Source organism: Phalaenopsis equestris, unplaced genomic scaffold (assembly GCF_001263595.1).
Source record: "Phalaenopsis equestris unplaced genomic scaffold, ASM126359v1 Scaffold000359, whole genome shotgun sequence".
NCBI lineage: Eukaryota > Viridiplantae > Streptophyta > Magnoliopsida > Asparagales > Orchidaceae > Phalaenopsis > Phalaenopsis equestris.
The window spans coordinates 1,340,717-1,356,202 of NW_018164801.1; the positions used below are offsets into that span (position 1 = coordinate 1,340,717).

A 15,486-nucleotide genomic window follows, 5' to 3' on the forward strand; every position below is an offset into this window, starting at 1 on the left:
CCGACTCAATCAGATGGACCTAATGATATCAAAATTGGTCTAATTCAAGTCAAATCAAGCTCACATCAAGCATTAAACCACTTTTTTGTGGCTTCCCAAACAAATTTAGGAGGGCAAACAGATGTTTGAATATGGTGAGCTTACAGTCAAATCGAGTGTCTCGACAAGACGAATCCAACAAGCCCAAACGGCTCAATTCTGACACTGTTAAGACACTCAAATGTCCATCAAATATCGTCTTATCGAGAGAAACCCTCTGAGTCATCCAATAAAAGAAGTTTATGTTCATGCATTAATTGCACCCAGAACTCTATAAATAGAGCCTCATCCCTCCCATGAAGAGTGGAGAGCTTGAAGCTTAGAGAAGGGCTTGAGGAAGAGCTTGAAACTTTAAGATGCAGCTGAAGTCCAGCACCACATCTGTTGTCGACAACTGCTGACTATCGTCGCCCACCACTCTCTGGTCCTCGCAGATCATTATCGGCCACCTCGTCTTTTTTACGATGAGATCTTTCACACATCGACGTTGTAATTCATAAAACTTTATACTCATTTCCTGCTTGTGGGACAAGGGTTCTCTATAATTATCAACTTATAATGAATCTTTATAAGTGGCCAGTTCCTGTAGGATTTTCCCTTTCTGGGTTTTTCACGTAAAAACTTTCTGTGTATATACTGGTTATTTTTTTTATCCGAGTGTGTGCTGAATTTTTGTGCAACGCTGAGACAATAATTTATTACTCTAACACCATGACTCTTCTATCACGCATCAATTTGACTCTGTCTATGAGATTCAAAGCACCATTCGACACTTTCTTCAACTCTAGTACGTCGAGACCCTACTTCAATTCCTAATGATGTACATCATCCAACTGACGAAGGAATCTCCTTTTCATCTTCATTATTTCTAAAGTATTCTTCGATGTGGGGGTCAACTTTCACTGCAGTCTTGAAAAGTCCTTCACGTCAACGTCTCGAGCATGATTGTAGTTGGGCTGTCTTCTCTCATCCTATTCAAACACAAAGTCTTTCACAACTTATTTCAGACTGGGGGCAAACCTTCACTGAAGTCTCAAAAGGTAGTTCACATTAAAGTCCCGGGCACGACTTTGGTGGGGGAGTCATCTCATATTTCATTCAAAATCCAAGTCTTCAAGAATCATTCCTGAACTAGGGGGCGACCTTCACTCCAAATAACACTTCCTCAATGCTTCTCAAAATACTAGAGTTTCTCCTCAACTGAATCAGGAAGTTGAAATCTTAAAGGCTCAATACATGGATTATTTTATAAGCTCGTGTGGAAAACACACTTGCCGGAGAAATAATAAATTCAAAAGCAGCAACTAACAAGCTATTAAACATTATTCTTGAGTATAGTTGTAACCATATTTCTAAGAAAACATACGATCCATTGTGACCTACAACCCAATCTCAAGAAACACAGAGCATTTGACACCTCATTATAAATTTAAATGATCCTAGATGGACTCGATTTAAACTCTTGCATCAAAGCCTACAATCGTCAAGGAGAAGCTTCGACTTACAATCTTAGATAGATAAAAAATCATTGGTGGATTTCCTTCGACCTATTCCATAATAGGTTACAACCGTTGAGCAAAGGCTTTAACTAACAACCTAGGATGGGTCAACCATTCTCAGTGGATTTCATATGACTTTGAAAGTGATAGGTTCATGTCATTGAGCATCTTCAATTATACATCCCAGGATGGGTCTTACATCTTTAGTGGATTTTCTTTTCAAATTTTCTCCAACATTGGCTGCAGTCGTCAGATAGATACACTTTGACTAACGACATGAGAAAAGCCGAGCGTTCACAATGACAGAGAAGTTCTTCAATTGCACTCTTGGAAGCAGAACCCAAGAGGCAAGACTTGATGGGAAGATATTGTTCCTTTAGAAGTCAAGCCTAGGAGGCAAGACTCGATAGAAAACTATCATTCCCCTGAAAGTCGAGCCCAAGAGGCATGACTCAACGAGAATATATGATACTTCTTAAAGATGAGCCCAAGAGGCAAGTCTTGATGGGAAGCTACTAATGGACAAGATCCTCACTAAAAAGTCTTCAAGAGAGCAAGTAGTTGATAGGGTCTCCATTCAAAGACTTCAGAAGGCTTTAAGCCTCAAAAAATAAAGGTACATTTAAGACCTCAAAAAACTGTCAGCCTCAAGTGGCACAAGTACATCAAAGAACTCAAAAGGCTACAATACAGGTACATCAAAAGCCTCAGAATGCTACGAGTCTCAGAAGGCACCGATTCATTTCAAGCTCCTAGAAGAGCCTCAGAAGATATATGCCCAAGAGGATACAAATCTCAAAATGCAAGAGTCTAAAAGGTACGTGATTTATTTTTAAAGTGCACATACTAACTTTATTTGTAGAATTTTGCACGATTTAGAAACCACAACAACCCAAAAGAGGGTAAATCACGGTTCAGAAGCAACATAACAAATTTTATTACTTTAAGCTAAACATATAAATAGACACATCATCATCATGCGCAAATGCCACATCAGACAATTAAGGGGTTACAACAAACCATATCATCTTCGAATGAAGTCGACATTGCCTTTCCGAAATTCCTATACTTTTGCTGCTCTTTAGGGGTTCTCTGGATATACCCACCACATAAGCATAAAAATCTCCCCCTCAAAGCACGGCGGGAAAACTCCAACATTTCTTTATCTCCATCAAAATGCGCAGCAGTAAATAGTGGGAAGATCCTGTTGCTCGCCTGCTATAAAGGACAGGGACGGCTTTTCTCTGCGTCACAACATGAAAGAAGACTTTGTTGCTCGTCTGCTGCGCAGGACAGAGACGAAGTTCCTCCGTGCTGCAACGTGAAAAAAGATCATGTTGCTCGCCTGATTCACGGGACGTGGACGACTTTCCTTTACGACACAACACAAATATCTTGTTGGTTGTGTGTTACGCATAACGAGAATGAATTTCTTCTATGCCACAACACGAAAAAAAATCATGTTGGTTGACTGTTACGCAGAACGGGGACAACTTTCTTCTTCACAACAACATAAAAGAAAATCTCGTTGGTCTCTTGCTATGCAGGACAGGGACAACATTCTTTTTTGCCGCAACACGAAAGAATATCCCATTGGCCATTTGCCACACATGATGACTTTCTTCTGCACCGCAACACAAAAGAAGATTTCGTTGAGCGCCCGCTATGAAGACCAAGGATGACTTTCTTCTTATGGTAAATCTCATATTACCTACTAGGCAGGGACGAGGAATCCCCCTCCTTCCTTCTATAATTTGTCTATTTATATGCTAAAAAAGGCATGAGCATTTATGACTAAAAAGTAATGTAACCCATTAAAAGCTCGTCCACTTAAATTCTTTTGTTGTTTGTCATTTCCCCTTCTAGTCTTTGGCCCCCAACCTTTTAGCTTTTAGTTCTCCCCCTTCCAAATAAATAACAAATAAAACCAATCATACTTAGAGTTAAATATGTATATGATTGAATGCAGCCATTTCCTCATTGTCGATTCCATGCCATCACGTCGTCAAACTCCTATAAGAATTATCTGCTATAAACATAAATGTTAATGTTTGCATTCCTCATGCCGATATGTTCCAACTGCTTCCCAATTTCTTCAAGACATATTTCTCTGTTGCCACACACACACACAGATTTATATATATATATATATATAATTATAGTTATTATAGTTTTAGGCATGTCAAAATCATATATGTATATATATATACACGCGCGCGCGCAGACACACTTATAAGTACATACATACATACACATGCATGTGAATAAAAATCATGAAAAACAGAAATTACTCCGAATATTGATATTTTTGGATGATGAAGTTGATCTCGCCCAAAAATAGAGGCGTAACGAATAAACCATTAACATCCAACACAAATCTTGATGCATGGCATGGATTTCGATGCATCTTTTTGAGTAAGAAACATTTAAACTTTGATAAAAAGTCATCCGAAAATCTGATTTCAGCAAACATGTAGCCAAACTGACGAACTTGATGAAACAGACATGTGATACTAAAATTGATATAATTCGAGTTAAATCATACTCAGATCAAGTCATTAAACCACTTTCAAAAGCTTTTCGAACATATTTGGGAGGTCAAACGAATTTGGTGAGCTAATGGTAAAATCAAGCATCTCAACAAGACGAATCAAACGAGCCCAAGATTGCTCGATTCTGACACAGTTAAGGCATTCAAATATCCATCAAACGTCATCAGATTGAGGGAAGTCATCTGAGCCATCAATTCAAAGTAATCATATTTCTGCATTAATTGCACTCATAACTCTATAAATAGAGTTTTATCTCTCTCATGAAGGGAGAGGAGAGCTTGAAGTCTGGATGAGAGTTTGAGACTTGAGAAAGAGATTAAAGCTCTGAGAATAAGATGAGGTCCAGCACCACTCATGTCATCATGGACCAATGTCAACCGTCGTGGACCACCGTCGCCTACCACTTGTCGACCATCGCCGTCTGTTCCTTGCGACGAGATCGTTCGTGTATTGACGATGTAATTCGGAAGACTTTATAACCATTTTACGCCTGTGGGACAAAGGGTTTCTACACCTATCGACTTATAGTGGATCTTTACAACTGGGTCTGACCTGGTGACTTTTTTTCCCTTTCTGGGTTTTTCGCGTAAAAACTTTTAGTGTCCATATTGATTGTTTTCTTTTGTCTGAGTGTGTGTTGAACCTTCATGCAAAGCTAAGAGACAATAATCCATTACTTTACAGTCGAGAATATTCTAACAAACATCAATCCCAAAGGCTCATACAAGCCATTCTTGTATATTTAAGCATTTTATTTCATAAATTGTAAACAAATCTTAAGGATGAAATTACCTCGTATTTTTACGGGAAAATTATATATTTGTCTCCTATTCATTACATAGAATTCACAAAAATAATTGAATTATTCAAGTATCATAGAGAGGATAAAACGTTCGCGAAGCATGTTTAATGGCTCGGTAAGACAAAGCCGATGATATCAAAATTGGTTTAATTCAAGTTAAATCAAACTCAGATCAAGTCATTAAACCACTTTCAAAAACTTTCCAAGCATTTTTTGGAGGTCAAACAAATTTGGTGAGCTCATAATAAAATCTAACATCTCAACAAGACAAATCGAACGAGCCCAAAATCGCTCAATTCCGACATTGTTAGGACACTCAAAAGTCCATCGATCGTTGTCTAATCGAGGGAAGTCGTCTGAGCGATCTAATCAAAGTGTTTTATATTTCTGCATTAATTGCACTCAAAATTCTATAAATTGAGCTTCATCCATCTCATGAAGAGGGAGGAGAGCTTGACGCCTAGAGAAGAGTTTGAGGCTTGAGGAAGAGATTGAAACTTTGAGAAGAAGCTGAAGTCCAGCACCACTCCTGTCACCGTCGACCACCACCGACCAAGATAGCCCACCACTCGCCGACCCTCGCTGATCATCATGGTCGCCACCTCTTCTTTGCGACAAGATTGTTCACGCATCAAAGTTGTAATTCAGAAGACTTTGTATCATTTTCCCGCCTATGAGACAAGGGATCTCTATAATCATCAGCTTATTGTGGATCTTTACAATAGGGTCAGTCTCCGTGATTTTTTTCTTTTATGAGTTCTCCACGCAAAAACTTTTGGTGTCTATACTGATTGTTTTATTTTATCCGAGTGTGTATTGAATCTTCGTGCAACGCTGAGACAATAATGCACTACTCTACTGCTGCGAATCTTCTAGCACGCATCAATCCCAAAGTCTCATACAAGCCATTCTTGTATATTTAAGCATTTTATTTGTTAAGTTGTAAGCAAATATTTAAGGATGACATTAGATCATATTTTTAATTAAAACTAATTGACAGGAAAAAACTAATTGAAATTTTCAACTATCATCGAGAGAGCAAAACGTGTGGGAAGCATGGGAACTAAAAGAGTGTCAAAGCAATAAGAAATATTATTATATTGCCATTTAATGCATTAACCATAGGCTGCATTGCTTTCCTTGAAGACAAATGTTTGGTTGCATTTGTATCTCCTTCAAATTTCATGCATATAATAATCATGTCTCAGCTATGGATGCTCTAACTCTCCTCTTCGATCAATAAAAAAGAAGTATTTCATCCAATATATTATACTTTATTTCATTATAACATGCAAAAATACTTTAGATTATAAGTGACTAATAATCTCACAACCTTCCTACCATAGAAAATAATGACTTCACAGAAACTCGTTGAATCATAATCTATTTAATGATAGTTAATAATATTTGGAACACTTCAATACAAAAGCTTTTATTGTGGTATATCTGTATCAAAAACGACAGGAAAATCGACGCCTGGTTATTTCAGACTGATTATTCGTTGAACCGTCGTCATACATTTTATAGCTAAAACACTGATGAACTGTTCAACTGGGTTTTAGTTAAGCTATTTTGGGCAACTTATCATTCGAAAAGCAACAGGAAATACTTGATTAAATCCCAGATTAGATGAAATATGCTGAAAAATAGACGGATTTTCAACTAGTTCATGGAGTATTAAAAATTGCCAGACTTAGCAGCTGAAATTCTTGGGAGAAGCCTTTTAAATTGAGATTGTCATTGATGCTTAGTTGAAATTCTATATTATATTGGAACAGAGTTAGAAATCTAATTTTATCCCTTCTCATAGGGTTGTTTCACTCAACTATGACGAATCTTCGGTGCTTGTGGCATGTGATCTCCCTCTATTGAGAATGACAAGGTAAAGGCAACTTTCATCTTTCTCCCCCTTCCATCCCATCCCATCACATTCATTTGCTTCATTTCTCTAAATCAAAGTAATCAGCCTTCAAATATGATTTACTATGTTATGAATTTAAGGCAAAACGGATGAGAAATGGGATTTAAGAACCTGTAAGATTTAAAGATGTCATTTTCGTGATTTGGTGGGATTTGGGTAAACTTGTAGAATTGAAAGATGTTATTTTTGTTGTTTGGCAAGGTATTAGATCATGTAGGGTTTAAATATGACAATTTTCTTTTCTGGTAATATTTAGGTTAAATTATGTTTCAATCCCTAAAGATTTAACCTAAATCAAAAGAATTAAGGAAACATTAGGAGTTAAAGACAATATTTTTGTTATTTGGTAGGATTTAGGTTGAACCATGCAGGATTATGCTAGATTTAGGTTAAATCCAGCATGATTTGTGTTAAATCCTACAATATTTAAGAGCCTGAAGCATTTAAAGATGTTTTATTATTATGTAAATGCATTAGAATATTAGGATTTAGGTTAAATTCCTGCATAATTTAGGGTCTGTTTGGGGCAGCTGTAACTAAATAATAAGCTGCAGTACAAAAATTGGTGCAGATAAATTGGTTGTTTGTTTGTCTTTTGAAATTCAAAAATAGTTGTGCTGCAGCTGTTCTGAACAAATGATCATTCTGCTAATTATAGTAATTATGTTTGCAACAGAACTGTTCATATCATTACATTTCACACTTGAGAGCAAATATTCAGTGCAGAACATTACAAAAAAAAAGATAGACACCTCACCAACAGTGAGCAACATGACTATCAAAATTAAGAAAACGACTCTTACAATAACAATTAATAATATGATAATATTATTTTTAAAATTCAGATGTCTTATGCCACGAGATAAATCGTTCTTCAATGATACTCTCCACGCCCGATCATTCTCGATGAATCTTCCAACTCATCTGCCCGCCGAAAAATAGTCACAGTTTTCTATGATTCTCCATGGGCACTTGTAAATATGTATCTCGTAGCTATGTGGCTGACGTGAAGTGAGCATGGAACACTGAAGTTCACAGTAACAGTACAATCCTCTAGAGGTACCAGAAATCCTCGAGCTCATCCTTCCTCAAACCCTTAAACATAACACTAGTAAAAATTAATAACATAATTAATTGGTTAAAGTTTTATGCAGCAATGAGGTCTCAGAGAACTCAGTAAGTGAATCAATGAATCTGTCATTACAAGAAAACAACACGCCTTATAAAACAAAAAAGGTTCTTGGTTGCCTGCCTTCGACTCACGTAATACTAAGTTCTTCTATGTCATATATCCATATCATCAAAAAAAGTCATGCAGAAGAACTTCAAAAAACACAGCAGGAAAAAAAGAGAGGATCTTGGTTTCCTTTTTTAGGATTTCACATGTGACACCAACAAATAGCGACATACAGACCATGCAGAAGAGCTTATTAGGCTAAACTTCTCATTACATATGACACCAACCAACACCGCAGCCGTCGCCGCCAGCACAACCACCAAAAGCTTATATAGCCAACACACATAGAGCTAGCACAGGACACCAGCACACAACCACCATTTCCTCCTTTTTTTCAATGATTCCATAGAGTGAACTCCTAACCAAGCCACAAACGACAAAAATTGTCATGAATTTCCCTCTCAAATTCTTTTATCAAATTATCTATAGAAATCTATAAAACCAACCCATAAAAGGCATTGACAGAGTTAAGAGATAAAGCAAAAAAACCAAGCCACATAAAAGTGAAGAATTTCTCCCTTAAATACTTTCATCAATTTCTTCATATGATCCACAAAACTAACTTACAAAAGAGTTTATGACTTAGCCAAGTGATTGCCTTTTATCGGATAGTTTTTTTAATGTTATAGAGAAATTGATGAAAGCATTTGAGCAAAAAATTCATGACTAATTATTATTATTTTTGGCTTTGTTTTGTTAGGTTTATTGCTTAGATCTGTGATAAAAAAAAATAAAGTCAGAAAAAGTGAAAAAAATTTCATGAACTTCTCTCTCATATGCTTTCATCAATTCCTACATAGGATCCGCAAAAAATCAAGCAACAAAAGGCAATCACAGAGGTAAGCGGTAAACCAAAAAAATCCAAGCCACAAACGACAAAATTTTCCATGAACTTCTCTCCCAAATGTTTTCATTAACTTCTCCATAGGAACTGCAAAATCCAGGCCACAAGAGGAAATCATAGAGCTATGCCATAAACCATAAGATACCAAGCCACAAACGACAATCACAAACATAAGCACATAGAATGACTCGTAAAAACCAAGCTACAATAGGAAAAGCCAAAAACGGCAGCCCAACATCAACCACGTTCCTCGCAGAACGAGGGGAGGTAAGCAATACCAAAGGACGGAAGAGAAAATGGGCTCGGAACCGACGAGGGGAGGAAGGAGATGAGAGTGTCATCAGAGACCGTCAACCGGAGTTAGAAGAGAGGGGGGCTAGGGCATGGATGCGCCAAGCACTACAGTGAAGATAACCGCGGGCACGCAGACGAAACCGATGGCACATGAAGGAAATCACGTGATCAAAATGCGGGCCGCGGGTTCTAGCCCTCGGCCCAAGTTTACATAAGATTATCCCACATTGCCACCGCACCACAATTGCCAAACATGAGTTTTTGCATTTTAGTGTCACAAAAGCTGCCCCTAACGCACCCTTACATTATTATGTTATTTTTAGCTATTGCTAGCCTCATGAGCATGAACTAGCTTAAGCAAGTCCAACCAAAAAATAAGCCAATGGGTACATAAGAAGAGAGTTTCATAAAAAAAATGATGAAACTAAAAAAGATTTATGCGCACTCAATGCTTATGTATTTATAAATCTAAGGCCTAAACTTCAACTTCTTACATTTGTACCACCTTATAATCTATGCATGAAAGGATGCATTGCAAATTTTAAAATTTAAAATAACAATATTTTGTTATGTAATACAAAGGCTTAGATGGTATAAACGCAGAAAAAAAAAATTTAGGTGCAGATATGCAAATACATGAGAATTGATTGTTCATAGTAAGAAGCATAGAGACACTAATTAGCCCTTTGGCTGTCTCCTCCCCTTTTTGGTGTCCCCCACATCTTTTGGATGGATGAAGCAAAATATTGATGCGCCCTACTTTGCTAGCATTGGAATTATTATTCGTGACGAGCAAGTTACAAATTGAGATAGTGCCAAGGGTGAGTTGAGAGCGATGCAACACATTAAGCATCTTACTGACCCTAAGGAAGCAATGTGCAATATGCACGATTCGAATCCGTGACGTAATGGTGGAAAACGACACCCTCAACAACTATGTTATCAGTACATGCACAACTATAGTCGCTCTCATTTTGCTTTGACCAAAGAATATAACGCCATTTTGGACATTCTCGGTGGCATACGTTTTGTATTCTTTGCTTTAATTAATGCTATATGCATCATTTAAAAAAAAAAGTTTTAAAAATTACATTTCAAACACGTTCAACACTTGAAAGCCCAAACCAAAAAGAAACAAACACATCAAAGTTATAAGCTTCATGAGACTGATAGATAACACAAGTTGCAACTTACATCTGACATAAAACCACCGGACAGAAACATAATATCTCAATTTAACATAAACCCAATAATCTTCTCCCCCAATCTGTTAACATTTCCTTTAATCCCCAAATAGTCAACAGTAAGCGGCTCAAAAAACCCATCTGAGTTGTCTTCTATAATTTCCACAATCTCTCTGCACAGATGTGCATAAACCACCCAATCCCCATCTCCCCTCCCACTCATCATCGGCATCACATACCCTGCATTCCCCTTCCATGGAAAATGGTACGATCCGAACAAAGCCTTCCCCCAACCAAACTCCAACTCCCCCACCGGAAACCCCCTTCCCGACGACACCACTACCGACATCCCTTCCTCCACATAAACCCTAGCCACCGCCGCCTCCGGCCTCCTGACCTCCACCCAATCCACCAATCCTCTGAAATGCTCTTCCCTCGCCGCCGCCTCAACCACACCATGCACCACTTCGCCGATCTCCTTCACCTCCATCTCCCCCACCTCCATCGACGCATAAGGAATCGACAACACATTCCCGAAATAAGCATCCATTGCCAAACCTAATCGTTTACGCCCATCAACCACCAATCCCATATGGCTTACATGCTTACCTGCTTGCCGCCCTGCTAATTTCCACAAATAAGCCGTGAATGCCTCCAGCTTCGTCCTCCGCGGCCCCCCATCGGTTACCATTTCTTGTATTCGATCGATGTTTGCCGCGGTGATGTAGTAAATGCGATTAATGCTTTCTGAAGATTTTGTGAGCGGTGGAAGCTGAGAAGAGGGGATGTAGAATCGGTTGAATGAAGCATCGAAATGTCCGGGACGACGAGGGCTGAGAAGCGAGCGGCGGAAGGAGGGGATGGTTGAGATTTGTTTGCCGGAAGAGATCTCCGACCAGCTGACAAGGAACATGTTGAAGGAGTATGCATCTGATATGCGATGGTCGAAGGTGCAGCCCAATACCATTCCACCACACTTCATCTCTGTCGCCTGCCCATTCAAAAGGTGAAAATTAGTTTGATTTGTAAAAATATTGTTGGTACTGTTAACGATAAAATATTATGCTGGTTGCATGTGCAGCAAATAGAGAGTTTATCATATCATAAGGCATGGTGTGATTCACATTATCAAAGACACATTCAGATTTATGTGAGAATGATGATGCGGATCATACTGTATCGTGTGTCTTATATTTGCGTACATAAGATGTACGCAGCATTGCGTACATCAGAGGTTATTCTATTCACATTATCAAAGACACATTCAGATTTATGTGAGGGTGATGATGCGGATCATATTGTATCATGTGTCTTATATTTGCGTACATCTTCAGTATACATCAGAGGTTATTCTAGGGGTACAGGGGAGTTATATTTGGGTTATACCGGAGGTTACAAGGGGTATAACTCATATATAACCCAACCGTACCCTCTGAATAACATTTGATGTACGTAGAGCTGCGTACATCTTATGTACACAAATATTTTCCCTCTTGAAGTGGTACAATCCACTCCATGGACTACACAGCTTTTTTATGTCGGGTCATTTCCATACATAACACACAATTCTTGTATATTTACAAAATTTTCAAATTTACATTAAATATTTGAGTATTATATATGAGTAAATATGAATATTTCAGTGTGCGATAAATAAATATATAAAAATTGTTATAATATATGCATATCACATAATTCTTATATATAAATATTTACATATACCCCTAAACAGTAATATTTACATGCAGGACATTTAAATTTTTTGAATGTCACATTAAAGTTGAAATACAACTTTTAAAGGGTAGGTGTTAAATATGCAAATACATAAGAATTATGCGGTAAGTTTGTAAATGCCTCTTTTAAAATGTGAGTTAAATAGTTATTCATTATTATTTTTTCTCATCTCTCTTGAAATTTATAGAAAGCATTAATTAAACATACAACGTTATCCAATTATGAGCAAGTCCTGTCCTTGGTAGACAATTCTCTTTCAGATTATAAGATTCAGATTCCAAACAACCTTTGACTCTAATCATGCTCCACTTTAAAAAAGATTCCTTTTTCAAACCATTCTCTAGTTGAAAGTTAAAATTGATGGCGACGCTGGTAGAAGATGAAGTGAGCGAAAATATTAAAAAAAATTTCTTTTTTGGGCGCGGCGACCGTAACTTTTTATGCTTAGAATTTTTCAAAAAAATCTTTTACTGAAATTTGTGTTTTTTCACTCAGTCATGATTTGGTGCAACTTTTTGACCATCAGATTATTATATATTTTTATATCTCACACTTAATTTTTATATTTACATGTATAATACTTTGGTGTTCTAAGGGTCCGTTTGGGGCAGCTTATTTGGTGCGATGGCGTTTTGAAAACGGACTTAGCCTGTTTGGGTAAACTGCTTTTTAACAGCTTATGCGTTTTTAAAACGCCGAAAACAGCGTTTTCACACTGCACATATCTAAGTGCGGTGGGAACTTTCTGGCAACGGTCTGATTTTTTCAAAATAAATAAAAATTTATAATAGTCATCGCTATTATTTTTAATCGGCTTATCAACATATTATTCAATAAGCTGCAGCTGCCCCAAACAAACCCTAAATCATGCATGAAAAAATATATTTGACTTTTAAAAAATAGTAATAATACTTTTTTGACTTGATGTTAAAGATTTGAGGGTTATGTGTATAAATATGAAAGTTTAGTTGTGAGATATATAAATACATAAGAATTGTGTGGTATTTGCATAAATGCATCTTATATATGAGTGGCGGCATGTGATTGGACAGGCTATGATGTTAAAAATCCGTTTGGATTAGCTTTTCTAATTTTTCAACTTTCATGAAACCGTAACAATCATACTATTATTTTCTTAATTTTAAAATATTTTAATAAGTTTTATGAGAAAAGCTAAATATCTTTAACAACTATATCTAAATCTGCTTGAACATGATAATAATTTCAGTAAAGTGGCTTTTCTTAACACCATTTTGCAGCTAATCTTTATGAATATTTAGCTCCCTTAAACAAAATTTTTAAAATTATATTTAACACCCATTCACGCCTAATGAGAATTAGTTTCTTACAATTTGAAAATTTAAAATTTAAAAGTGCAATAATTGATAAAAGTTGACTTCATTGATTGAGAGCTTAGGTTTTTTTAATCAAGAGGCTCCAAATTGAAAGACTTTCATATAAGATTTGTGTGCGTTTGCAAATAAATTAGCTAAAATGTTATATTTATATTCAATCATTTTAAACTCAATCAATCAATTCATTTTGCTTGTGATTTTTGTGTTGAAACTGACCCAAATAATTCAATTTGAGTCGGCTCGAACTCGCTTAAATTCTAATAGGAGTTGACTCGAACTCAATTATAACGAACCACGAACCGATTTTAAACCCCAACTCAGCTCAAAATAGTATCGTTCGTAGTCCTATGTAAAACAAATTTTAAAAGAATTAAGCGAAAAGCCCCTCAAAACCTCATTTAAGAATTTCTTCTCAAGAATAAAAAGAAAAAAAGAAGATTTACATGCATACCAGTTAATTCCTATGTATTTACACAACTACCGCATAAACTTTTACTTTTACTTATAAATCATCTATTTTACATTTTAAAAATTAAAATTGTGATAATTTAATGTGATATAAAAGATTTAGGTGATGGATATATAAATAAATAAAAATTGTTTTTTTTTTTTTTTTTTTTGCTGCCCCACGTACCTGAACGGTGAGCACGCCGCCCTTCTTCCTGGGCACAAGCTTCCCCTCAAAGCTCCGATCCGCGTTATGAAAATCAAGCTCTGCAATCTCAACGTCCGCAAACGCTTCAATGAACTCCACACCGCGATTATTACAAAGCAGCTCCGGCTCTCCCATGGAATTGCTCACCACCTCGCCGGCAAACGGATAGTAAGTCACCAAAGACTTTGCGAGGGAGGCCTTCAGAACGTTGACCAGAGAAGCGAAGGTAGAAGCGGAGCTCTCTAATGGGGGCTTCGCGTATATGAAGAACACTCCGACGTCCAACGGAGGAAGGAGAAGGTCGAGGTTAGAGAGAGAGAGCCAATGCTCCTGTAATGGAAGTGCGGCTGAGATTGTTTCTTTCCGGCAAATCCTCACCGTGTAATCTTTGCTGCTCTCCATTTTATTTATTTATTTATTTAATCTGATGGTGTTTTTTGTGGATGTGAGGGATTAGGGGTTGGGGAGCTATTTATGTTAATTGTATTTGTTGCTTAAGAATAATTTTATTGAGTTAATAATAAAGATGTTTTAAGACATTTGAGATAAACAATGACTAAAATTGTATCAGAAAAGAAAGTTTAATTTAATTTATAATATATATATATATATATATATTAAACTCCTTAGGGATTAGCATAAAAACGTTATATTTAATCTTTAAATGTTAAATAAAAAACACAATTTTTTTTGCAAAAGATGAATGTACAAAAAAGAAGCAACTACATACCACCCAAAACTTGTTATTTACAAATGAACCAACCTCTTTCATCCATTATTCAAATTCTCTCTCAAGTATCAAAATTTATGTTAAAATCCCAATTCATATTTTTCATTTTTATTAAAATTTTAATAATTTGATGGTTGAACCGTTAAATACGCCTGTTAGGCTATTCAAAAAAATCGTCGGGATGATTAATTGGTAAATATAAGTATTTTAGGTGATCAATATATAAGTATCTCACAAAAGAATTATGTTGTAAAATTCATCAAAGCATGAATATTTAAGCTTCACAATCCCAAACGTAAAACTACTTGAAAAGGTTGAGTGCAATAGGTGGTTGTTGGCGGCGGTCGACTACGATCAGAGACAATAGGTGGTGGTCGACGGCGGTCTATTGCTGTCGGCGACGGTCGAGAATGATCAGTGGTGGTCGACAACGACAGGAGTGGTCATTGACTTCAAATTTTTCTCAATGTTTCAAGTTCTTTCTTACGCCTCGAGTTTTCCTCCCTCTCATGAGAAATGTAGGGTTTTATTTATAGTGTTCTAGGTGCAATTAATACAAGTGTATGAACCACTTTGATTAGACGGTCTGGAGAACTTTCTTCGATTAGACAATCTTTGATGGGCATTTGTGTGTCTTAAC

The 15,486-nt window shown here is 36.7% G+C and overlaps 1 protein-coding gene across 1 annotated transcript; it reads right to left on the reverse strand.

Annotated features, from left to right (window-relative positions):
- Nucleotides 1-10,204: 10,204 nt before the first annotated feature.
- On the reverse strand, nucleotides 10,205-14,512 carry LOC110026235 (putrescine hydroxycinnamoyltransferase 1-like; the record flags this gene model as incomplete). The annotated part of the gene is given in 2 exon segments (XM_020727104.1): nucleotides 10,205-11,363; nucleotides 14,096-14,512. Coding segments are annotated over 2 exon segments (1,362 nt in total), but the record flags the coding sequence as incomplete, so codon positions are not given.
- Nucleotides 14,513-15,486: the final 974 nt, after the last annotated feature.